This window comes from Jaculus jaculus, chromosome 7 (genome assembly GCF_020740685.1).
Source record: "Jaculus jaculus isolate mJacJac1 chromosome 7, mJacJac1.mat.Y.cur, whole genome shotgun sequence".
Taxonomy (NCBI): domain Eukaryota; kingdom Metazoa; phylum Chordata; class Mammalia; order Rodentia; family Dipodidae; genus Jaculus; species Jaculus jaculus.
The window spans coordinates 68,631,185-68,656,078 of record NC_059108.1 but is presented as its reverse complement, the minus strand read 5'-3'; the positions used below and the strand labels follow the sequence as shown (position 1 = coordinate 68,656,078).

General features: G+C 41.0%; 1 protein-coding gene across 2 annotated transcripts in view; it reads left to right on the top strand.

Annotated features, from left to right (window-relative positions):
- Positions 1 to 17,102, top strand: part of Dad1 (defender against cell death 1) — a 39,960-nt gene extending 22,858 nt beyond the window's left edge. Inside the window, exons 2-3 of one of the 2 annotated variants that reach the window (XM_004661778.2) lie at positions 8,072 to 8,245; positions 16,875 to 17,102. In XM_004661778.2, coding sequence (XP_004661835.1) covers positions 8,072 to 8,202 — 131 coding nt within the window. In that variant the 3' untranslated portion in view covers positions 8,203 to 8,245; positions 16,875 to 17,102. The remainder of the gene's footprint in view (positions 1 to 8,071; positions 8,246 to 16,874) is intronic. The other variant, XM_045154924.1, reaches the window with a different exon arrangement.
- The last annotated feature ends 7,792 nt before the right edge of the window (positions 17,103 to 24,894 follow it).

The following is a 24,894-nucleotide window of genomic DNA, read 5'->3' as shown; positions in this document are numbered from 1 at the left end:
ATTTTCATTGAGAAGTCTGGAGTAATTCTGATGGGGTTACCTTAAAAAGTGATGTGCTGTTTTTCCCTAGCTGCTTTTAGGATTTTCTCTTTGGTATCAATGTTTAGTGTCTTAATGACAATATGTCTTGGATAGTTTCTCCTTTGGTCCAGTCTGTTTGGAGTTCTGTTGGCTTCTTGTATCTTGATGGGCCTTTCTTTTAAGAGACTGGCAACGTTTCTTCAGTTATTTTGTTACATAAGTTCTCCATGCCTTTGGCCTGAATATCTTATTCTTCTGGTATTCCAATGATCCTGATATTAGGATGTTAAGTGTATGTATCCCACAATTCTCTCATGTTCTGTTCACAGAAATTTTTGAACTTACATTTTTGAGCTCTTGAACTGTTTCTTCCATATTGTCTTCCAGATCAGAGTTTCAGTCCTCCACGTGGCTGACTCTATTCTTGAGAGCTTCTAAAGAGTTTTGGACTTCTTCAATTAGGTTTTCATTTTCTACTACTTTTCTATGTATAATTTCCATTCCTCTGTCAAGCTCCCTTTTCACATCATTTTCTGATTTTCTGATACTTCTTGAAATTTATCCTTGTATTTCTTTATGTCTTCATTTAGCATCACCAGCTGATTTTTGAGGTCTTCCTGTTTTTCACTCTTCTTCAAATCTCTTTACTGTCTTTGAACTCCTTCCATTTTCTTATCTATTAGGTCCAGTCTAGTGATGGCAGCATCCACATGATTATCGGTCCTTTGTTGTTTTCTGCAAATTCTTCCAGTAGCTTAGTCAGGGTTGCATTGCTCATAGCTTCATTTTGGTGTTCTGATCCTAATGACTCGTCTATGTTTTGATTAGAGAGGTTCATTGTAGGACTGGGTGATCTAACTGGATTTTCTTGCCTTTGATTTCTCATCTTATTTCTTTTTGTGTGTGGTCTGCCCATCGCAGTGTATGGGAACATAGGTGGGTAGGTCAACCTGGGCTCAAGCACAATGGGAATCGGAAGCAGCCTGTGGCAGTTGCCAAGTTGCCTGGGCTTTGGCTCACACTTGCCAAAACTGCCTGGGCACCTGCTTGGCCATGGCGCCAAAGCTGCCTGAGCTCGTGCAAGTTGGTACACTGAGGCATCAAGCATTGAAGTGGCCCAAACTCTGGCCGGGGAACACTGGGACCGGTAAGCAGTTTGCTCTCTTGCACAACAGTACAATTGCGGTCTGTGGGATGCAGACAGGGAGGGGATGGCATCTGAACTGGCGCAAGTGACAGACTCAGTCTGGACTTACGTGGCAGTTGTTCTGGGCCTGGGCTCGCATGGATGTGGGTGGCTGGAGCAGTAAATAAGCGAGTGGGCAGAGCAGTCTTAAGTTTCCACATGCAGGGATCAATTGGTGTGGTAGATTTTTGGTGCGCAAATTGATCCAAGGAACCTGAGCTCCAACGGGCGACCAGGTGTAGCTTGGCCAAGGTCACTCATGGGCAGGGGTGGCAGGGTGATCAACTCTGTGCAGTGAGGCAAGTGAAACTATGTTGGCCTGGGACCCTTTTCCTACAGGAAGTGCAGGAGTTTCCTGAAGCTGGGACTGTAGGAAAGGTGGCTGCTTGGGGTAAGGGAGGGCTACCCGCCTTCTAGGGAATCAGTGATTCCCTGTTTTTCCCCCCTCTGTGCCCTCCCACTGGCAATCTTTTGGAGATTGCTCTCCCCTAAAATACTCAGTGAACCCTTAAAGTCTTCCTTTCTTTCCTGGGAATCTGCAGCGCCGTTAGGAGGTCGCCATCTTGGCCGGAAGTCTTGTTTTTACTATCAAATATTTTGAGTGTCACAAATTTATTCAACTAACCAACCAAAACCAAAATCAAAATGGCTTTTGTGACAGGAAGACAGAGCAGAGCACTAAACCAGAGTTGGCTGATTATAGAATGACTGTCTATTGCATAATAAACTGAAAAATGGTTCTAAGTTAGACAAGATGATGGAGATCACCACGACAGTGTCCCTGAGTTTCCTGCTAACCTTAATTATGAGGCTGGAAAGGTACCGAAGAGCACACATAGTTTGAGTATTTATATGCACAGTGATGGTAGTTTTTCACATTTTTTTAAACACATTTTCTTAAAGTTAAAAAGGGGACAATAAAGCCAGCAAAGAAGGGTAATAGACTGATTAAATGTGGATCACATAACACTATTATTTTCCAGCATGAAAAAAAAATCACGAAGATTCATTTATGTGAAAAAGTTTTGCTAGATATACTATTCTCTTCAAAAAGTTCTCATAGGGCTAGAGAGATGGCTTAGTGGTTAAGCTGTTTGTCAACCAAAGGATTCCAGTTCAATTCGCTAGGACCCATGTAAGCCAGATGCACAAGAGGGTCATGCATCTGGAATTCCTTTGCAGTGTTTAGAGGCCCTGGTGCACCCATTCTCTCTCTCTGTCTGTCTCTCTCAAATAAATGAATAAATAAAATATATTTTTTAAAAAAGAATCTGTTAACAAAAACCGCTTATGTATCCCTCATCTCCAAATAAAATAAAGTTCAGATTTTTTTCTGTAAATTGATGTGCAGATCTCACATAATTTTTTTTTCAAATTTTTATTAATAACTTCCATGATTATTTAAAATATCCCTTGGTAATACCCCCCCTCCCCCCACTTTCTCCTTTCAAACTCCATTTTCCATCATATCCCCTCCCCATCTCAATCAGTCTCTTTTTTATTTTGATGTCATGATCTTTTCCTCTTATTATGATGGTCTTGTGTAGGTAGTGTCAGGCTCTGTGAGGTCATGGATGTCCAGGTCATTTTGTGTCTGCGGGGAGAACATTGTAAGGAGTCCTACCCTTCCTTTGGCTGGACTAACACTGAAGATTGAAATAAGCGAACATACTCAGTTATGATTTATAAGAAAACGATGTTTTAAAACTTACTAGTCAGACATTAGAAAAGTTTTTCAACTTTTTCATAGTATCAGATTTGGCAAATTTGCATCCAAGTAATGTGGCACAAATCATCTAATTCAAGCCATCAACTTGTCTGTCTCCCTGCATATCTTCTTTCACATATTGGGTGCTTGAGGAACACTGCATGGATTTTTTAATGATACAAATAATTTATTTTTTCAAAATTCTTCTAAATGTTACATGAAACATTATACTCAGGCTATAGAGATGGCTTAGTGGTTAAGGCACTTGCCTATGAAGCCCAAGGACCCAGGTTCCATTCCTTTGTGCCCACGCAAACCAGATGCACAAGATGGCACCTGCATCTTAAGTTTGTTTGCAGTGGCTGAAGGCCCTTGTGTATCCCCTCCCATGTCTGTCTCTCAAATAAATAAAATATTTAAAAAGAAATTACATTTAAAAATGTTTAAAACAAGGAAAAAGTTATATTAAAATCAATGTGTCTCATAAATAAAATGAAAAAAACAGAAGAAAACTGGGCTGGTGGCACAGGTCTTTAATCCCAGCACTCAGGAGACAAAGGTAGCAGGATTGCCATGAGTTCAAGACCACTCTGAGACTACATAGTGAATTCCAGGTCAGCTTGGGCTAGAATGAGATTCTTTCCCCCTTCTAAACAAAAACAATGAAATTTTAGAAAAGCAAAGAAAGAGCTAGAAGCCTGTGGCTGGTTTCTGTATTCTTAGCAACCTGATGCTGATACTAATGCTAATGATGATATGGGAGGCAGAAATAGGAGAGTTTTATTATCTGGAATTAAAAAGCAAATATGCAAGTATGACTGGTAATGAACACATGTCCTATGATGCAGTAGTCCTGGCCAAACAAAATGAATGTCCATGTGCAGCAAAAGGCTTGTTCAGGAGTAATACATATGACTATGACAGCCTCAAGCTGGAAACTGTTTTACTTTTTTTTTTCTCCTGAGGTAGGGTATCACACTAACTCAGGCTGCCCTAGAATTCACTATGTAGTCTCAGGGTGGCCTTGAACTTAAAGCAATCCTTGTACCTCTGCTTCCAAGTGCTGGAATTAAAAGCATATGCCACCACGTGCGATTTAAGCTGGAAACTCTGATTGGCCATCAGTAGTACAAAGAAAGCTGGGATATAGTTCAGTTGGTAGACTGCATTTATGAAGTTTGATCCCCAGCACCACATAATCCCAGCACTTGAATGCTTTGGTACATAGCAATTGCAAGACCAGCCTGGGCTATAGGAGACTATTTCTAAAACAAAAGAGATGGGCTTAAGGGATGGCTTAAGGCGCTTGCTTGCAAAGCCAGAGGACCCAGTTTTGATTCCCCAGGACCCACATAAACCAGGTACACAATGTAGAACATGTGTCTGGAGTTTGTTTGCAGTGGCTTGGATGCCCTGGCACGCCCTTTCTCTCTTATATGTCTCTTTCTTTCAAATAAATAAAGATAAAAAAATAAATATTAAAAAGGGGGGTGGCTAGAGAGATGGCCCAGTGGTTAAAGGTATTTGCTTGGACAGCCTGATGGTCTGGGTTCAGTACAGCCCAGTTCCCCAGTACCTACATAAAGCCAGGTGGGTCATGCTTCCAGAGTTTGTTTGCAGTGGCATGATGCCCTAATGTGCCCATATTCATCCCCCCGTCTTTCTTTCTCACACACAAATAAATAAATGTAAATAGTTTTTTTTAAAAATGAAAGGAAAAAAACAGTACAAAATATAAATTGTGGCATATACACACAATAAAATGCTACATGGCAATATAAAGCAACTTCTGGGGCTGGATCTTGTTCAAGCGTAAGGGCCTGAGGGGAGGGGTGGTCTGAGACTGCCTAAGTTCGAATCTCCAGAACCCATATAATCAGCTGGGTGGAGCCATGAAATCCCAGTCCTCTGGGGAGAGAGGTGAGAGCAGCAAGCTTGTAATCTGAAAGAGATTCTATCTCAAGAATTTGTAATCCTCCTGGGGATGATTTACCAGATTCTGGAAATGGTAAGTACACCTTGGAAAATTTCCTCTCCATAGTACTTTTCACAGCAGGATTCTAATTGGTTGCTCTGATTCAACCCGTATCCTTCATATTTGAAGGGTTTGTGTGCCTGAAAAGATGAATGGCACTTCCATAGTGTCTCCATACTCTGGAGTTAATAGTGTGATAGGGTTCTCATCTTCTGACCAGATTTCAGTTCATTGCTATTTCTTTAATAGTGACTTTCCTGAAGTAAATTTGAGTTTTTTAAAATAGTGTAACAATTTCTCATAGGCTTTAAGGTGTTTTAGAAAAATACCCTTCTGTAGCTTCCTTTCTATGTCACTGGTGACTGTTGTTAGTGTGCCATGTTGAAACTTCAAAGAAAGTGGTGGTGAAATTCTTTAAGATTTGTATTTTAGGTCTTCTGGGTTTTGACACAAGCAGTTGCTAGAACTTTATCAGATAGTTTACTTACTTATAACTATGAGTTCCTTGGTGGTAATTGTACCTCTTTTTGCATTTGGCTTTACGTGGTTGCTGGGGACATGAACCTAGAGTGGCAGGTTTTGCCAAGTAAGCACCTCTAATCACTGAATCATCTTCCCAGCCCCAGTTTTTAGTTTTTATTTTTGTTTTTGTGAGCAGGGTCTCACATGGCTTTGGCTGGCCTTGAGTTTGTGGTAGCCGGGTTGGCCTTGATGGTCCTTTTGCATCCTCCTTGAAAGTAAAGTGCTCAGATTACAAATGTGTGCCACCCAGCCTGACATCTCTGATGTAATTACTACCTTGATCAAAAGAGAAGCTTCTTGGTGCCATAGAGTCTCCTTGGATCTTCCCAGCCACTTCTCTCTTCATGAGTGATAAAAGCCGTTGTCATGACTTGTTACCCTAGATTTGGTTTATCTTGCTTTTTAAAATTTGTTGTTTTAAGATTAAAGCCCAGGCTGGCTTCAGACTTGTAACAGTCCTCCTGTTCCTGCTGCCCAAGTGCTGAGATTATAGGTGTGAGCCACTATGACAGTTATCCTCCTCCCCCGGTAAGGCCCAGGCTGACCTGGATTTCACTAGTTAGTCTTAGGGTGGCCTCGAACTCATGGCGATCCTCCTACCTCTGCCTCCCAAGTGCTGGGACTAAATGCGTGTGCCACCATGCTTGGCTCCACTATGTTTATTTTTCCTAGTTTTAAACTTGTATAGATTCTTAGCATATCCCCCCACCCTTTTTTGAGGTAGGGTCTCATTCTAGCCCACACTGACCTGGAACGCCCTCTGTAGAACCAGGGTGGTCTTGAACTCATGGCACTCATCCTACCTCTTGCCTCCTGAGTGCTGGGTTGAAGGTGTGTGTCACCACGCTCAGCTAGCATCTCCTTATTATGTTTAAATTGTGTTGCCCACCAGTTGCGGAATTCATCTGTATTGTATATAGCAGAAATAGTTGTTTGTTTGTGTGTGTTTATATGTGTGCTGTGTGTATGGTATACATGCTGAGAGAATGCCCTGCGGGCGCACCGGTGTTGGGGGAAGAGAACTTTGAGTGTCCCTCTCCATCACTCATTCACCTGTTTGCTTACCGATTTCAAAGCTTGCTGTTTTTCTGGCTCCTCTCTACAGGATTGGGGTTTCATGGCTACACCCAGCTGTTTACATGAGTTTGAGATTTGAACTCAGGTAAAGTCCCCTCAGGCCCTAATGCTTATGCAGGATCCAGCCCCAGAAGTTGCTTTTCATTGCCATATGGTAATTTATTGTGTATGTAAGCCATAATTTATCCTTTGTACTTTTTTTTTAACTTTTGTTTTATTTTTGAGAGTTTCCTATAGCCCAGGCTGGCCTTGTACTTTCTATGTACTGAAGGATTCACGTGCTGGGATTATGTGGTGCTGGAGATCCAACTCGGGTTTCATGCATGCTAGGCATGCAGTCTACCAATCTACCAACTGAACTACACCCCCAAGCCTCTTTGTGCTGGTGATGGCCGTTTAGAGTTTCCAGCTTGAGGCTGTCATAGTCATGGGTATAATTCCTGGACAAGCCTTTTGCTGCACGTGGACATTCATTTTTTTTATTAGTTTTGTATTCAGCAAATACAGGCAGTTTGGCACCATTATTAGGCTCATCCGTGACCTACCCCCTTCCCAGGGGCCCCTCCTTGTTGAGGTATATGGGTCGTGCATTGTGGAGTTAGCCCACAGTTATTGGTACAATAAATGTCTCTGCATATCATGACCCAACATGTGGCTCTGACATTCTTTCCACCCCCTCTTCCGCAAAATTTCCCTGAGCCATGTTGGGTTCATTTTTGTTGTGCTTCAGTGATGAGGTGTTGGGGGTCTCTGAGGCTCTGGCTGTCTGACTTGTTAGGAGTTGGGTTTTCTCTGTGTTGGTCTCCTTCCCCCTTGTGCTGGTATTTGGTTCATCAGGAAAACAGCACCTTTGCTTGTTTTGCTAATTTTCCTTAGATTCAGCTGGGGCCCTTTTGAGGTATGATGGGGTGGCTCTCTCCTTAGGATCTACATCTGTCTGAAAAAGAGAAGGAGATTCTCCAACGGAGAGTAAGTTAGCACCAGGACAAATGAGATAACCCTTACTTTTTTTGTAGAGAATTTAATAGGTGTAGGCCCTCTTGTAGCCCATGACTGATGGTAGCTTGTGGACATTCATTTTGTTTGGGCAGAGCTGCTGCATCATAAGATGTGTGTTCATTAGCAGTCATACTTTCATATTTGCTTTATAATTCTAGATAATGACTTTTTAAAATGGTTTTTGAGGTAGGGTCTCATTCTAGACCAGACTGACCTGGAATTTGTTATGTAGTTTCAGGCTGGCCTCAAACTCATAGCGATCCACCTACTTCTGCCTCCCAGGTCCTTGGATTAAAGACACAGGCCACCACATCCAGGAGATGACTTTTTTTTTTTCTGGAGACAGAATAGCTACCAAGGCTGGCCTTAAAGTCCTTGTGAAGCTGAAGATAACCTTGAACAGACTCTCATCTTCCTACCTTCACTTCCTGAGTGCTGAGATTATAGATTTGTATCACCATACTCAATTTAGGTGGTACTAGGGAATGAACATAGGGCGTTAGGCATGCTTGGCAAGCACTCTACCATCTGAGTTACATACCCTGTCCAAACTTGTAGATCCTGACTTCTGTTTCTTTTGCAGTTTGCCTGAGAATACAGATCAACCCACAGAACAAAGCTGATTTCCAAGGCATCTCCCCAGAGCGAGCCTTTGCTGATTTCCTCTTTGCCAGCACGATCCTGCATCTTGTAGTCATGAACTTTGTTGGCTGAGCTGTTCCTGTTTTCTTCATGATAAGATCGTGACTGGGAGCCTGTAAGTGATGGTCATAGATAGCTCTGGCCCATGTATTCAACTTATGGAGAGAAACTAGATGGGGGGAGGGGGAAAGGAATGTGTGTGCACCAGGGTCTCCAGCCACTGCAAATGAACTCCAAATTCATGCACCATTTTGTGCATCTGGCATTAGGCTTTACTGACAAGCACCTTAACCTCTGAATCATCTTTCCAGTCCCTGTTTTGTTTTTGTTTTATTTATTTATTTGAGAGAGAGAGAAAGGCAGATTTAAAGAGAGAGAATGGGTGTGCCAGGACTTACAGCCCCTGCAAATGAACTCCAGATGCATGCACCACTTTGTGTATCTGGTATTACATGGGTACTGGGGAATCAAATCCAGGTTGTTAGGCTCTGCAGGCAAGTGCCTCAACCACTGAATCATTTCTCCAGCCCCCTATTTTGTTTTTTTTTTTTTTTTTGAGACAAAGTTTCATTATGTAACCCAGGCTGCCTCAAACTTCTGAGTCACCTGCTTTAGCCTCCTGAGTACTGGGATTGTAGGTGTGCACTTAAAGATTTATATTTATTTTACTCTTTATATTATTATTATTTATTTGCAAACAGAGGGAGGGCATTCCAGGGTCACTTGCCACTATAACAGAATTCCAGATGAATCGGCCTCTTTGTGCATCTTACTTTACATGGGTACCTGGGAATTGATCCTGGGTTGTCAGGCTTTGCAAACAAGTGCCTTACCACTGAGCCATCTCTCCAGCTTTTTAATTTTTTTAAAAAAGTCTTTATAAAGAAACACAAATGGCAGTTTTTGCTCTTAGAGTTTTTCTTAAGTTTGTTTCTAATTGTGCATTCAGGTGATATTAATTGACGGACCATTGCCCTGCAGCACTTACCCGTACAGAAATTCAGAAAGGGTTGAGTAATTGACTCTGGCTACTTACTAATTAGTATGTATCCTAAAGATCAGAGGGGAAATTGGATTAATTTGGGAGAAGACTTTAAAACAAGATGTCGTAAACTTTGGGTTCATTTGCTGTTTCCCATGTTTAGCAGTGAAGCCATTTTTTCCCCTTCTTAAACATGCTCTTGTATAGCTCAAAAGGCAGAAGTGGAGATGAACCTATTTATCTGCTTGCTACTCTCCTTCATGGGTGGTGTGCCCTCATCTCCCTCCTTCCCTCCCAAGCAATCTTAAAGCTCTAATAAGCATATGGATGTTCTCCAAACTATATTTCAGGATCGTTACTTTCTGTTACAATGGGAAAATGGGCCCAGAACAATCCAGATTGTTTCCTGAGCCATGTAGTTAAGGTGCAGAGCGGAGCTTCATACAGTGGTACTCCTGGCACAGTGATCACATAGCTCAGAGGATGCATTCTTCCTTGTCTGTACCTATAACATTTAATGTTGGTACCAGATAGTAACCAAAGAGAATTTTAGGAATTAATAAACTCCTTTGGGAAAAAAATAGCCCAGCACAAACCTCTTTCAGTCACTACTTAGGAAAGCTATTGTTTTAATCCTAATCTTCAGAAACTTTTTTTTTTCCTAAGTAGGGTCTTGCTGTAGCCCAGGTTGACCTGGAGTTCATGCTGTAGTTCTAGGCTGGCCTTGAACTCACAGTTATCTTCCTACCTCTGCCTCTCGAGTACTGGGATTAAAAGACATGCACGACCACTTCCGTTCAGAAATCTTTTTTAAAAAAATTTAATTATTTATTTGCAGGGGGGAGGGAAGTGCACACTTGAGCCCGCACAGACTATGGAAGTGGAGGTAGAAGAATTAGATGTTTAAGGTCATCTTTGGCTATCTCTTGAGCTGAACTACCTGAGACCATATCTTTAAAAAAAAAAAAAAAAAGTGAACTGCTTAGTTATAGAGATGACCTGTAAATAGACATTCAAAAGGATGCATGATGAGAGTATCATCAAACTGCTCTGAGTAACTGGAAGAGAGTGAATACTGGGAGCAGGGGCAGCCAGTGAGAGGAGCTGTAACTCTTTTCAGTGGATACCTTGAGGGTAGCTAGAACACTACCCTCCAGTGTTACCACATCCTTATTGGAAATTACTCTTGCACTTTCTGACAGAGACTGTTGAAGGCCATAAGTCTTCTGGTTGCCGCATTTGTCAAGTTTTTTCTAGATGAGTCATAGTATGTATATAGGAAGGGGACAGGGAATATTTCAAGGGTGTTCTCTAGCCTCAGGAAGATACCAAATCATAGAAGTTATTTCCTAGGGCTGTCATGATTAGAAGAGGAATTTGTTGCTAAGAACTTAATATTTCAAAATTACGACACAAAGCAGGCTCAGCAGAAATGGCACTGTGACCATATTAACAACACAAGGCTACCTGTTCAACTGGGAATTATGGGCTCAAAGGATCACAATCTTGCTGTCACAGATTGTAGTGTTAAGTCATTCTGTAGAAAGCAGTTAGGTCATAGATTAGCTCAATGTTGTTCTCTAGGGATTGCCTAGAACATTTGTTACTTGACATATATGATCTTGCCTGGCTTTCAATTTTGCTAATATACATTCTTCCCCTTTATATTTGGTTTTAATTCAGCTATATGTACAGTGTGCCAAAATATGTTAAACATAGTTTCCAAGTGAGTTCTTAATATTTATGCCCACTCAGAAGGTAGAATAAAACAAGTTGAACATTCTCCATATTTTCCAATTGAGCCTTGGGTATTAAAAAAATCTATGTGATTTCTGTGTGAATTTGAAAGTGATATTTAAAACCAGCAGATATGTAGGAAAAGACATATCAAATGAAAACATCTTTGAGCTAGAAAAATCAGTATAATTCATGGGAGGAAGAAAGTTAACAGGTGAGTGCTCATGGTGTCAAGCTTTCACTGTTTCTTGTCTGTACCTCACTTTATTTCCAAAGTTAAGCTTTCTGTTCTCACTGACAGATAGCTAGTTAGGTTCAGAGAGCTTTGCAAGAAATCTCTATAATTTTTTTTTTTTTTTCACTCAGGATCCCATGTAGCCCAGGCCGGTCTCATAATTGCAATGTAGCTAAAGATGCCCTTGAACTCCTTATCTTACTATCTCTGTCTCCCAAGTGCTGGATTGCAGATGTGCACTGTCACACCTGACTCTACAAGAAAGCTAGACCAATTTAAAAACAAACAACTATTTATATCCCATTTTATGTAAGATTATTACATATAAACATATATAGTATTTATCATTTGCAGAGTTAAGGAAAGAAGGTACTTTCAAAAATACCACATTAGGCCTGGAGAGATGGCTTAGCAGTGAAATGCTTGCCTGTGAAGCCTAAGGACCCCGGTTCAAGGCTCGATTCCCCAGGACCCATGTTAGCCAGATGCACAGGGGGCACATGCGTCTGGAGTTCGTTTGTAGTGGCTGGAAGCCCTGGTGTGTCCATTCTCTCCCTCTCTCTCTCTCTGGCGCTCTCAAATAAATAAAAATAAACAAAAAAAGATTAAAAAAAATACCACAGTAGCCAAGTGTGGTGGCACATGCTTGACATCCAACACTCTGTAGGAGGCTCACAAATTTGAGGCCAGCCTGTGTTACATAGCTAAACCCTGTTTCGAAAACAAAAATATATGAAAAATACTACAAGTATTTTATCACATCCTCACACATTACTTTCTTTCCTTTTTTTTTTTTTTTTTTTGTTTTTTCAAGGTAGGTTCTCACTCTAGCCCAGGCTGACCTGGAATTCACTTTGTAGTCTCAGGGTGGCCTTCACATCATGGAGATCCTCCTACCTCTGCCTCCTGAGTGCTGGGATTAAAGACATGTGCCACCATGCCCGGCTTTTCTTTACTTTTACTATGATCATATGAAAAGGAAAATAGCATAACAAACATTTATCCTGGATTGAACAGATTTTGAGCATGTAAACATTATAGAGTCAGCTGAAGTTCCCTTTGAATCTTTGTCCACTCACAGTGCCTTTTATTGGTAAGACTTAAATTGCATGGCAATTTTATTTAGCCAGGACTAATGTAATACATAGATCGGTTGATACAACATGTTCTGAACATGAGATTAGAACCCTTGTCCAAAGATGGTAGTTTAAAAAAAAATGGTAAAAATTTGCATCTCTGGGTTCTGGGAAGATGGCTCAGTAGGTAACGTGCTTGCCCTGAAAGCTTGAATAACCCCAGCACCCATGTAAGAGCTGGTGCCTATAGTCCCAGCACTGGAGGATTCTTTGGACTTGTTGGCTAGCTATATGACTGAATTAGTGAGCTTCAGTGAAAAACCCTGTCTCAAAAAATAAGGTGGGGAGTGAATGAGGAAGACACCCAAAGTCAGCCTCTGGCACACACCACACACATGTGATGCATGTCTGCACACATACATGAACATGCATACAAACATACATAAACACACACAAAAGTTAGCTGTTTCAGCTATACTACAAGGTAATACTGGCTATATGGTGGCCATCAGGTGGTCAAAAGTACATTCAATATTTTTTTAGACCTTCATAAGAATGAAAATAAAAAAGTAGAAATGTTCCTATTATGTTTCTTGAGTCCCAAGAATGCATGCACACCTGAGGATTAGTTTTTGGCACGATGACAGTGCATACATTTAAAAAAAAGTTCTTGCTGGCCGTAGTGGTGCACACCTTTAATCCCAGCAGTTGGGATACTACTCAGAGGTAAGAGGATCACCTGAGACTACATAGAGAATTCCAGGTCAGCCTGAGCTAAAGTGAGACCCTACCTCGAAAAACCAAAAAAAAAAAAAAAAATAATAATAATAATAATAATAGTTTTTTATTGTGGGGAGCAGATGAAATTAGAGAGAGAGAATGAATGGGCATGCCAGGACCTCCAGCCATTGCAAACGAACTCCAGATGCATGTAACACCTTGTTCCTCTGGCTTACACAGGTCATGGGGCATTGCACCTGGATCTTTTGGCTTTCAGACAAGTGCCTTAACTGCTAAGCCATCTCTCCAGCCTAGTACATACATTTTTTTAAAATAAATGCATGACACAGAAACTTAGTAGATTTAAGTGTTAAAAATTGTATGCATTCTGCAATAATTCCTTGTTTTTGTTTTTCCTGTTCCTTTGACACTCTTTTCAAAAAATGTTAGCTTATTTCAGATTTCTGAAAGGAAATGACAAAAAGAGGGACAGAGTAACATTGGGTCACAGTTTGGGAATTCATATTCCTGATGACTTTGGCCTGGACCAGAGAAAAGGTGACACAGGGACAAACCCAGGCTAAAGTGTGGTTGGCTCCCTGGGTGGGGTGATTGTTTGCCAAAAGGCCTGAGCTAAAATTGTGTTAGTGTTGCTTTTTTTTAATATATATATAATGAAGACATTCTCTCATTGGGAATTTAAAAATTCAGTTTAGTCGTAGCTCAAGCAAGAAGGCTTTGGGCCTAGGCAGTACATTTAAATTGGGGCAGGCTGTACTGTTTGTAAACAGGCAGTTGTGTCTGCTGTCATTATCTTTGGAAGAGACTCTAAATGTTATTCTTTAAGCTCTGCTGCCACCTAGTGGGTTGTACATTTCCTTTGCTGAACCAGTATATAGAAAGCATATGAGAAGTTGAATTTGGGGAGAAGAAACCACTAATCTTTGTAATAATTTTTCCCCCCAGTCATAGGAAAGGGTTTATATGCTGTGTCATAGGTTGCTGTACACCCTGGCCAGCAGTGGGCAGTGTTGAGTTAGGAACACAAGCACTCCAGACCTCAGCATGACCTGGGAGTGTTTGTTTGGGAAGACCCTATGTATGTAGACCCTCAGGTGTCTTCACTTGTGCTTTCTTTTTCTGTCAGCTTGAAAAGTACCTTTTTGGTTTATTCTTATCCTTCTATTGCTTTCAACGATGAGTTCCCACTGACAATCATCTTTTTGTGTTGACAGATGGGTCCTATTTAGTTTTAATTTCATTTTTCTTTCAAACATTTCCACCTTATACTGAATTAGGTCCAGCCACCAAACATGTTTACCAAGAGCAATTATCTGGATCTGCAGAAAGTTTTTCTGAAGGAAGTGAAGTATGATTTTTGTTCAACCCATCTCCCCTGGTTGCTAGTGAGATTCTTAACTACTAGTCTTAATATTTACTAACAAGAGTAATTGATGGCTCTGTAATTGGTGGCTTAACCATTGTTTTCCATTTGATCTGTTTAAGACTGGAGAGGGAGAGCCAGGAGGAGGGAGAGTAGGGAAATGGATATTAAGTAGATTGTTTATGTTTTGAGATAGATTCTTGCTATGTGTAGCTCAGCCTATCTTTAAACTCATGATGCTCCTGTCTCAGCCTCCTAAGTTTTGGGATTATTGGTGTGTACCACTCAGCTTGTGTTCTGGTAAATTTGGGTTAAGAATTTTGTGCTTTCCTGTCCTGCTGGCTCATTTTCTCTAAGCTTCCATCTCTGGTGTCTAAGTCATCACCACTCATTAGGCTTTACAAGAGCCTCTTCTCTGGCTCTCAGGTTCAATGTGCTGCATTTGTCCTATAGTTTTGAAGTTGTTCACTCATGTTCCTGCCCTCCACTGCACTCTCAAGTTCCTTGAGGTAGGGACCTTATCACATTCCCAGTGCATGTTCTTTTGAGTGAAGGTATGAATAAATCACCTTAGCAGCAGGAAAGTAATGTAACATTAGTGACCTGGATGCCTGTGCAGTGTCCGAGCCCATGAAGTGCTATGGAGGGAAATACCTGTGAGAAGATTCACATGCAAGGCTGTGATGAGAAAGAGCAGGGGTGGCAAGTGCGAAGATCTACATTGTAGATGTTGTTCTGTTAGTTGACAAGTAGGCATGCCTCTGAGCCTCAGTTTCTTTCTATAGAGTGAGGGGCTTGCCCTTGTTTGTTCATAAAAGTCTCTTATTAGCTGGGCGTGGTGACGTATGCCTTTAATCCCAGCAGAGATGGGAGGGTCACTGAGTTCAAGGCCATCCTGAGACTGCATAGTGAATTCCAGGTCAGTTTGGGCTACAGTGAGACCCTGCCTCAAAAAACCAAAAAGAAAAAAGAAAATGAAAAGTCTGTCATAGCTGTTAACTTTTTAGTAATGTCATTTGTGATGGTCCCTATGTTTTGTGGATCCTAAGTTTGGCTTTGCTTTTTAGTCAATGCAGGTGAGGTGCTGAGATGTCACTATTCACAGAAAAGACAATATGGTCTGGAGAGATGGCTCAATGGTTAAAGGCACAGACTTAAAAACAGCACAATATTTGTATAAGGCCTTTTACAAAATTGAACATTTGTAAACATTTTACAGTTATCACATTACCAAATTTTCAGGACTTATGTGCCTTACACATATATATTTACCTACATTAATGTATGTAATTTTCACCATGTACCCTGTGATAGAGGTAGATAAACAGTATCCCCATTTTACACTTTAGGCAGTTATATTGATGAAATTTAAGTTGACTTATCCAGTCCCTGGAATTATGTGATTGTGTGGACACTTAGTAGTGGATATTTGGATTCTAAATGTTCTTTTATTGTGTTTATTTGAGAGAGGGTAAGAGTGCATGGGCCTGCCAGGGCCTCTAGTTGCTGCATCCAAATTCTATATGATTGTATCCTTTTGTTCATCCGGCTTTACCGGGGCACTGGTAATGTACAGATTGCAGTTTCATGCAGCTCTGAGCAAGCAGCCTAGCCACTTCTCTTGCTGCTTGTTGTTTCCCATCTTACCAAAAGTAACTTACCTTTAAGTGAAAACTAAATTATTACTTCTAAAACCTTTGGCCCTTTGTTAGTATTTGAGAATTTTTAAGTTTTTATTGTGTACGTGGGGGCAGAGGATCCTGCTTGCCACTGTGTGTGTGGAGGTCAGAAGACAACTTGGGGTGTTAGTTTTCTCCTATTTAAGATAGAGTGCAAGACCAGACTAGCTGGACTGCAAGCTTTGGGAATCTCTTGATTCTGCCTCCATTGCCTTAGAGGTATTGATATTCCAGACAGAGTGAGGCATTTGCCACTGCATGTCCAGCTTTTTAAATGGCTGCTGGCATCTAAACTCCAATTGGTAGGCTTCTGGAGCAAGTACCTTTAGCCACTGACCATTTTCCCAGCCCAAGTTTTGAGAATATTTATATTTCCTTTCTTGGAACTAGTTCTTTTAAAGCATTCTAGATCCCTACCCTCCCCCCCATTAAAAAACAACTCTTTTGGTAAACTATAATCCCCCACTTCCTCTTCATAAGGAGTTTGGATCCAGGGAGTAGAGTGACTTATGCAATCATGGAGTTTGTTTCCTAGTCATTCTTGCCTTGGTGAACTTAGGATTTAAATTTGAACATTATTTTTCCAGATATGACTTCCATAAAACATTTTGTGAAAAATATTTGCCTCATTCCGGTTATTCTAGCCTGGTCTAAACACTGGCACTGGAGAGATAGCTCAGCAGTTAAGGCACTTGCCTGTCTAGCCTAACAAACTGAGTTTGATTCCCCAGTACCCATGCCAGTTGCATAAAGTGGCACATGCATCTGTAGTTGTTTGCCATGGCTAGAGTCTCTGGTTTACCCATTCTCTCTTACTCTCTGCCTATAAATAAATAAATAAAATTTAAATACTGTACTGAGTTTAGGAATCTATATCTGTCTAATGAAGCATTTGGGTTGTGACATTTATCTTTCTACTTATTTCTTTTAGGTTCACATTTTGATGTCCCCTGGATAAAATTCTTGAGATGGCAGCCTGTTGGATATGTGAATTCTTCAGTGTTGTATTTAATTGTGATCTGATTGGGTGTGCAGCTGGAGAGTCCAGTGAAAGTTCCTCGCTCAGACCAGCTTTGTAATCACATTTGTTAACAGGAGCCCCACCTTCCATCAAGTGTAACGTTTTACTTTTCAAAATAAAAAATTCTATGCCACTCTTCCCCATGCCTGTGACTGTTTATTATTGTTGTTGTTTATGTATTTATTGAGAGATAGAGGGAGAGAATGGGTGTGCCAGGGCCTCCAGCCACTGTAAACAAATTCCAGATGAATGTACTACCTTGTGCATCTGGCTTATGTGGGTCCTGAGGAATGAAACTTGGGTCCTTAGGCTTTGCAGGCAGGCATCTTAACTACTAAGCCATCTTTCTAGCCCACATCTTTTTGGATTTTGAGGCAAGCTCAATAGACTGGCCTTTATTCATTTATTTAATGAGCGAGAAGGAGAGGGAGGGAGAGAGTGTGTGTATATTGGCACCCCAGGGTCTCCAACTACTGCAGTTAAACTCCATACATGTGTGACATCTTGTGCACACGTGTCATCTTGTGTGCTTGTGTCACTTTGTGCATCTGGCATATGTAATACCTGGAACATTGAACATGGGTTTGAAGGCAAGTGCCTTAACCTCTAATCCATCTCTCCAGCTCTGGTTGTTTTATTTTTAATTTATTGGTATCAAGATCCATTTTTTCCCCTTCTGTTCTTTATGGTAATGAACTATTTATGAGCTAGCAATTTGCAGCTGTGAACTCACAGTTTTGTTTTCATCAAGTGTATTTGAAGTTTGTGGTGAAAGGCAGTGCTGGCAACCCTGGGAAATGTCATTCCTTTTTCCTTCTCCTAGGGCGGGTAATCCTTTACTAATTCTCGGTTGCTAGAGGTGGTTCTGCTCTTCTGACACAGTACATTCTTGGAACTGCATTAAATATTTTGTATAAATTGAACTGTGTGCTTTCACACTGACATTTACTTCAACATGCTTTGGGTAATAGGACAAATGTGTATCTCTCAGGCAATATAAATGGAGGACAGTGTGTGTGTTGATTTGTGGCACATGTTATTCTCATTTTATTCTTGCAGTTAGCTTTTGGAGTTCCAGTTCTCATTAGAGAGGTGAGGAAATTGGTGTTTGCTTCAGTAGCACAGACTAGAATTGGGACGATACAGAGATGACAGAGAAGATTAGCATGACTTCTGCTCATGGATGACACTCAAATTCCACATTAAATTTTGTGTTAAATTCCATATTTTAGAAAAAGGTGAGGAAATTGTAGCTCAGCTTTGTGATGTAAGACCACAGGTCTTGACAGCTGGGGTACAAGCTAAAGCTTCTCATGTGAATACCATATAAGCCAACTCTCCCTCTGTTGTGGTACAGTTAAATTTGCCTGGTATGGGAAATAAGCCATGTTGAACCCAGCATAGCTGAGCACTGAGATGTGCTCTGTAGGTTTTTCAGTGTGGCCACACATCATCATAGACAGGAACTTACAAATCCACTGCTTGGGTCACACTAGACCAATTTAATCTTTGGGCTTTTCACATGTAGTTGTTGATTAGCAGTATTGACATCAATTAGGATTTTATTTGAAAAGGAGGCCCTAGGTTTTTCCTGAAACTACAGAAGCAGAATCTTTACTTTAACAATGTCCTCAGGTTATTCTCATGCATATGGAAGTTGGAGAGCACTAATCTGGAGCCATGGTGTCAACACTGGTGTGTTCAGCAATAAGCTTGGGAACTTGGTGAGAAGTGTAGGTCTCTGCTTTATTAGTACTCTGCCTGACTATCCATCCACATTTAAGTCTGAGAATAGTTCAGGATAGACGTTGTAAGTTAAAAGAAAAAGAAAACTAATGGAAATGATTGGGGCGGAAGTCATTTACCACAACCACTGTCAGTTATCTTCCTTGCTGGTCTTTACAAAACCCAACTCTGTGTACCTACTGCCTGCGCGTTTCCCAACCCCAGCCCTGGAAACTGTCATGTTTCTCATAGCAGCTTACACCTTTGGTCTCTTTGATCACATACTTTCATCTTGGCCTGCAAGACTTTTTTTTTTATGATGGTTGGAAAATGCTTGGTTTAGGAGACTCAGCAGGCTAGCACTGCCAGTTACAGCATCTGGAAGCTTGTGTACAAACTCAGCCCAGTTCTGGGAGGTGGTCACCCTGGGCTCTGAAAGTCTAGACTAGTATTGTGAGTTCTTTAAAATTACAGTTAAAGAGTCAGTGTGGTGGCACACACCATTAATCCTAGCACTCGGGAGGCAGAGGTAGGAGGAGCGCCATGAGTTCGAGGCCACCCTGAGAATACAGAGTGAACTCCAGGTCAGCCTGGGCTAGAGTGAGATGCTACCTTGAAAAAAAAAGTTACAGTTAAAGAATAGTATATATAAAAAATGAGTTCTTGAGGGGGAAAAATACTGCCTAGAGGGAGATAGAAAACTCTGAGAACCTTATAAAGGACCAGACAACAATTATTTTACTGGCTGAACATTGAACTTACAGGAAGGTTGGATAAAGAGTCCAGTGTTGTGGAAAATACATTTCCATGATCTGAATGTTTTGGTTCAAGGATGTATTCTTGTGTTTTGAGCTTTTGTGGGCCTTTTGTCTTTAAAACTTAGAAAATAATTAATTAGGTACATGGGCTCTGCTAGACAGTGTGTGGAACTCTAGCCCATAAGACACAGCCCTTGGTGTCTAGGGGTCTGGATTAACACTGAGCACCAACTATATGTCTGGCATGGTATGAAGCGTCCTTCTGTTTATGTTCTACAGTCCCACGAGGTTCTATAATCCTATAAGGGTAGTCTCATTTTTTTATCTAAATGAGGAAACTAAGCTTGCCAATGTTGAGATTTGATCTTCCTGTCTGACCCAAAGCATTTACATTGGACTTTGAATGAGATACATAGTGAGCAAGGAGATGATAATACAGATGTTTCAGTACTCTTTGTAGTTACTAGAATTGCTCTAGTAACTTCCACAGACATGCTGCCTTTACCCCGTCTGCATAATACAGCTTATATATATATATATATATATATATATATATATATATATATATATATATATATATATATATATATATGTATTTACTTATTTTGAGATAGAGAAAGAAGCAGGTAGATAGTGGGCATTCCAGGGCTTTTTACCACTGCAAACTTAACTCCAAATATATGTGCCTCCTGTGCAATTGGCTTATGTGGTACTGGGGAATTGATTCTGGGTCCTTTGGCTTAACAGGCAAGGTGCCTTAACTGCTAAGCCATTCCTTCAGCCCATGTTGGCTTTTTCCTAAAGGACTGTGGTGGCTAGGGGTAAGCCTTGCTTTTTTCTGGGAGGAAAGATCTCACTAGGATCCTATTAGAGTCTGCTATTTAGGTCTTTTCTAATTGCTCTGTGAATGACTTTGTGTGAAGGTTTGATAAAATTTGTTTTCTGGGAGGAAAGATCTCACTAGGATCCTATTAGGTCTTTTCTAATCGCTCTGTGAATGACTTTGTGTGAAGGTTTGATAAAATTTGTCTGTTCTTTTTGGTTTTCATTACCTTTTCAATCTCAGTGGGTGTGATAGGTTTGTTTAGGACATTAATCTGCTCTTTTAGCTTTGGGAGGTGGTATGTGTCCAGGAATTCATCCATTTCCTCCATATTATCTAGTTTTATGGAGTAGGTGTAGAGGATTTTTTTCTTTTTTAATTAATTAGTTTTGTTCTCAGTGAATACAGTCAAGTGGTACCATTGTTATCCTCCTCCGTGTCCTCCCTCCTCCCCCGACACCTCATTGTTGAGGTATATGGGTCATGCATTGTGAAGTTAGCCAACTCAGTTATGGGTAGGAGGAAATGTCTCTGCATATCATGACTCAATGTGTGGCTCTGACATTCTTTCCACCCCCTCTTCCACAAAATTTCCTTGAGCCACATTGGGTTCATCAGCTTTAGTGATGAGGTGTTGGGAGCCTCTGTGTTTCTGGATATCTGATTTGGTAGGAGTTGATTGTTCTCTGTGTTGATCCTTCACTCTTGTGCTGGTACCAGGTTCACCAAAAAAACAAAAAACAAACAAAAAAAACCACAACAGTACCCTTGCTTGTTTTGCCAATTATTCTTAGTTTTAGCTGGGGCCCTCTTGAGGTATGATGGGGTGCTTCTCTCCTTAGGATATGTGTCTATCTGAAAAAGAGAAGCAGATTCTCCAATGGAGAATAAAGTTAGCACCAGACAAATGGGATAACCCCCCTTTTTTTAATAGAGAGTTTAATAGGTGTAGGCCCTCTTGTAGCCCACAATTGGTGGTAGCTTTAATGGAGAGCAGGTTCCTTTTTGAATATGGTTTTGAGTTGTTTCCCAGCTCCAGCTATGGGTTTCATTCCACTGAGTGGATCAGTTAGCCAAATCAAGAGCAGTTGTTTACCCACCATGGCTGTGTGCCACTACTGTACTTGTGTGAGCATCACAACAGGTTATTGGTTGTTAAGTAGGTCAGACCATGAGTTGCCTGGACAGATATTGGTCATTTTCCCCCAGTCGCCCATGTAGCACCTTCTGGTAATAGACGTGCTGTTTGGGGACTGTGTGTAGAGGTTTTTGAAATAAACCCTGATAATTCTTCCAATTTCACTTATGTTGTGAACTCCCCTTTTTCATTTCTAATTTTGTTATTTTGATGCATTTTTTTTTGCTTGATCAAATTGGCAAGAGGTGTTTATCAATCTTGTTTATTTTTTCAAGGAACCAGCTCTTTGCTTTATCAATTTTCTTAATTGTTTTCTTAGTTTCCAATTCATTAATTTCTGCTCTGACCTTGGTTATTTCTTTCCATCTGGAGCTTTATGGGTTGTATTCTTCTTGCTTTTCCAATGCCATTAGGTTAGGTTATTGATTTGGGATGTCTCTGTCTTTGTTATGAAGGCATTTAGTGCTATGAATTTTCCCCCAAGGGCAGCCTTCATTGTGTCCCATAAGTTTTGGTACAATGTGTTCTCATTGTCATTCAATTCTAGAAATTTTACAATTTCATTTTTTATTTCATCCACCATCCATTTATTGTTTAAAAGTGTGTTGTTCAGTTTCCAGGAGCTGGTTGGATTCCTGGTGTATCTTTTGTTGTTAATTTTTAGCCTTGTGATCTGATATTATGCAGGAAATTATGTGTATTTTCCTAATATATATATAATCTATATTTCCTAAAATATATATACTTTGTAAGCCTGAATTATAGTAGGGAAGACAGCTATATTAGCACATAACTGGGATAATTCCATTGGAAGTAGAGGTGAAGGAGATCAGTGGTATGATGGGATCAGTGGTAGGGCTGGAGGGCCGGTGCAGGGGAACTTAGAGTGGCCAGGAAAGAATTCTCTGAGTAGATGATAATAATGCTGAGTTCTCACAGTGGTGACTCAACTATGGAACCAGACAGGAGAAGTGTGTCTAGACATTATTAACCCTCTTTGCCATATGACTGAGTAGTAAGTTATATGTGAAGAAAGTATTGCCTTAGCAGATGACCATCAACAAATATTTATTGAGTATACAGGGCCCTGTTTTGCCATTCTAATCTAGCCCCCCCAAAGAGGGATCAAATAAGTGTACATGGAGTCTCATAAGAGGGGAGGTTACACTGAGGAGGTCCTTAGACACTGATAAATTCATGGTCCTTCCTGTGTGATGGCTGCACCTAGCATCTGAGACATCTGTGTTTGTTGTGCTGGTGAAAAGCCAGGGCAGCAGGGTCTGGTCCACTGGACTCTCAAGGAAGCAATTCTACCCATTTCCTTAATTGTTCAAAGTCCTACCCCTATCCTTTGCTCCTGCTTCAGAGTTCCTGCTCCTCTTGCTATGAACTCTCTCTCTTTTTATTTTTATTTTATGATTTTTCGAGTTTGGGTTTTGCTATAGCCAAGGCTGACCTGTAATTCACTATATAGTCTCATGGTGGCCTATAGTCTCTCAGTGATCCTCTTACCTTTGCCTTCCAAGTGCTGGGATTAAAGGCATGTACCACCACACCTGGCTGGCCTTTTTTATTCTTCTTCTTCTTTTTTTAATGAGAGAGAGAGACAAAGAAAAAGAGAAAAAAGAGAGAGAAAGAGAGAGAATTGGTGTACCAGGGCCTCCAGCCACTGTAATTGAACTCCAGAACCTTGTGTGCATGTGTGACTATGTGCTTGTGCCGTCTTGTTCATCTGGCTTACATGGGATCTGAAGAGTCGAATATGGGTTCTCAAGCTTTGCAGCCAAGCACCTTAACTGCCAAACCATCTTTCCAGTCCAACTCTCCTCTCTTGCTGGTCTTAAATAAAACCTTGGGTCCAAGAAACTGTTTCTGAGTCTTCTGTTGCAAGCCCCAAACCTATCATTGAAGAACAAAGGTGATGTGTTTGCTTTGGTGTTGAACACATGCAGCTTACTTGGTAATAGGGATTCTAGATAAGGATGCTGTCCACTTGTAAATCACAGGGATAATTTCATAACTGGCATCAACAAGAAAAGAGGACACCTTACAGGTTGATAAATGTATAATCATGCTATTTTTACTGGAAAAAGTCCCTTTTTTTAAGATTAACCTAATTTTTTCCTGTTTGGCTGGCCATGAAACACCAGTTGTTCCTTCTTATCTAAACCATATCCTTTGATCTACTTAAACTCTCTTAAGTACTGTCAGCCCTGTCTTCCTACATTTATATGCTCTTCTTCTCGTAGTTTCCTTTTTTCGTGATTGCTAAATTTTGTGGGAAGGAGTGGACTGTGCCTTTTCACTGTTTCACAGTGGGATTTCAGGATGGTCTTGAAAATGGAATCCTTACTGCCTCTAGAAAATCACATACATGCTGTCTTTCTTTCCTCAAATGTGGCAGAAATTCTCTGGAATGACTTCGGGTTTCCTAGCTGAGAAGGGATGCTGTCTAGAAAACCTGCCTGTGGGGCTGGAGAGATGGCTTAGTGGCTAAGGTGCTGGCCTGTGAAGCCCAAGGACCCAGGTATGATTCTCCAGTATCCACGTAAGCCAGATGCTACGCAAGGTTGTACAGAGTTTGTGTCCAGAGTTTGTTTGTAGCTGCTAGAGGCCCTGGAGTGCCTTTCTCTCCATCTTTCTCTGTGAAATAAATTTTCTTTAAAAAAAAAAAACCTGCCTGTGGGAGATGTCTAGCTTTGAGATTGTGTCCCACTAGGAGTCAGGGCTGCCCCTAGGGCTCTGGAGAGGAGGTGGGGAATAAGACTGTTCAAGGGTGATAAAATGATTGAAGCTGGGGAGGCCCAAAGTGCTGTGAGACCTTGTGTTGGCTGCTGTCAAAGGTCAGCCACAGCATTGCCAGTGCCTCCTGGTCCTGTGGTTTCTCCTCCATCAAGGTCCAGAAGCTCAAAGCCATGGCAGGAACAACAAAACGACCATGACAGTCTAGTGAGAAGCTGCTGGGGCCACTGCAGTGGGAGACGTGGGCACTCACTATAGGAAACACGGATAGAATGGTGGGGCATGACTCATCAGGGCGTTGACTTTTTTAAGCAGCAGCCACACTTTTATCTCAGTGTGGTAGATCATTGGGTCCAATGTGACCAAGCCCTGGTAGTTTTGTGTGCAGGATTACGGCTTATCTTTCTGCATTCTGATGTGCCTATACTTTACATTGGCCTTGGGAATTCAGCTCACTCAACATTTTCACACTCATTATTATCTCTTTCAATCCTTTCAACAATGTTGAGAAAGAAATGCACATGTATTTTAAAAATAAATATTTATATTTGTGAGCAGAGAAAGGATGAAAGAGGGGGAGAGATCGGGCACAGCAGGCCCTTTTACTGCTGCAACTGAACTCCAAATATGTGTACCAGTTTGCATCTGGGTTTATGTGGGTACTGGGGGATCAAACCTGGCTCCACATTGGATATCAGGCTTTGCAAGCAAGTAAGCGCCTGTAATTGCCTAGCCATCTTTCCA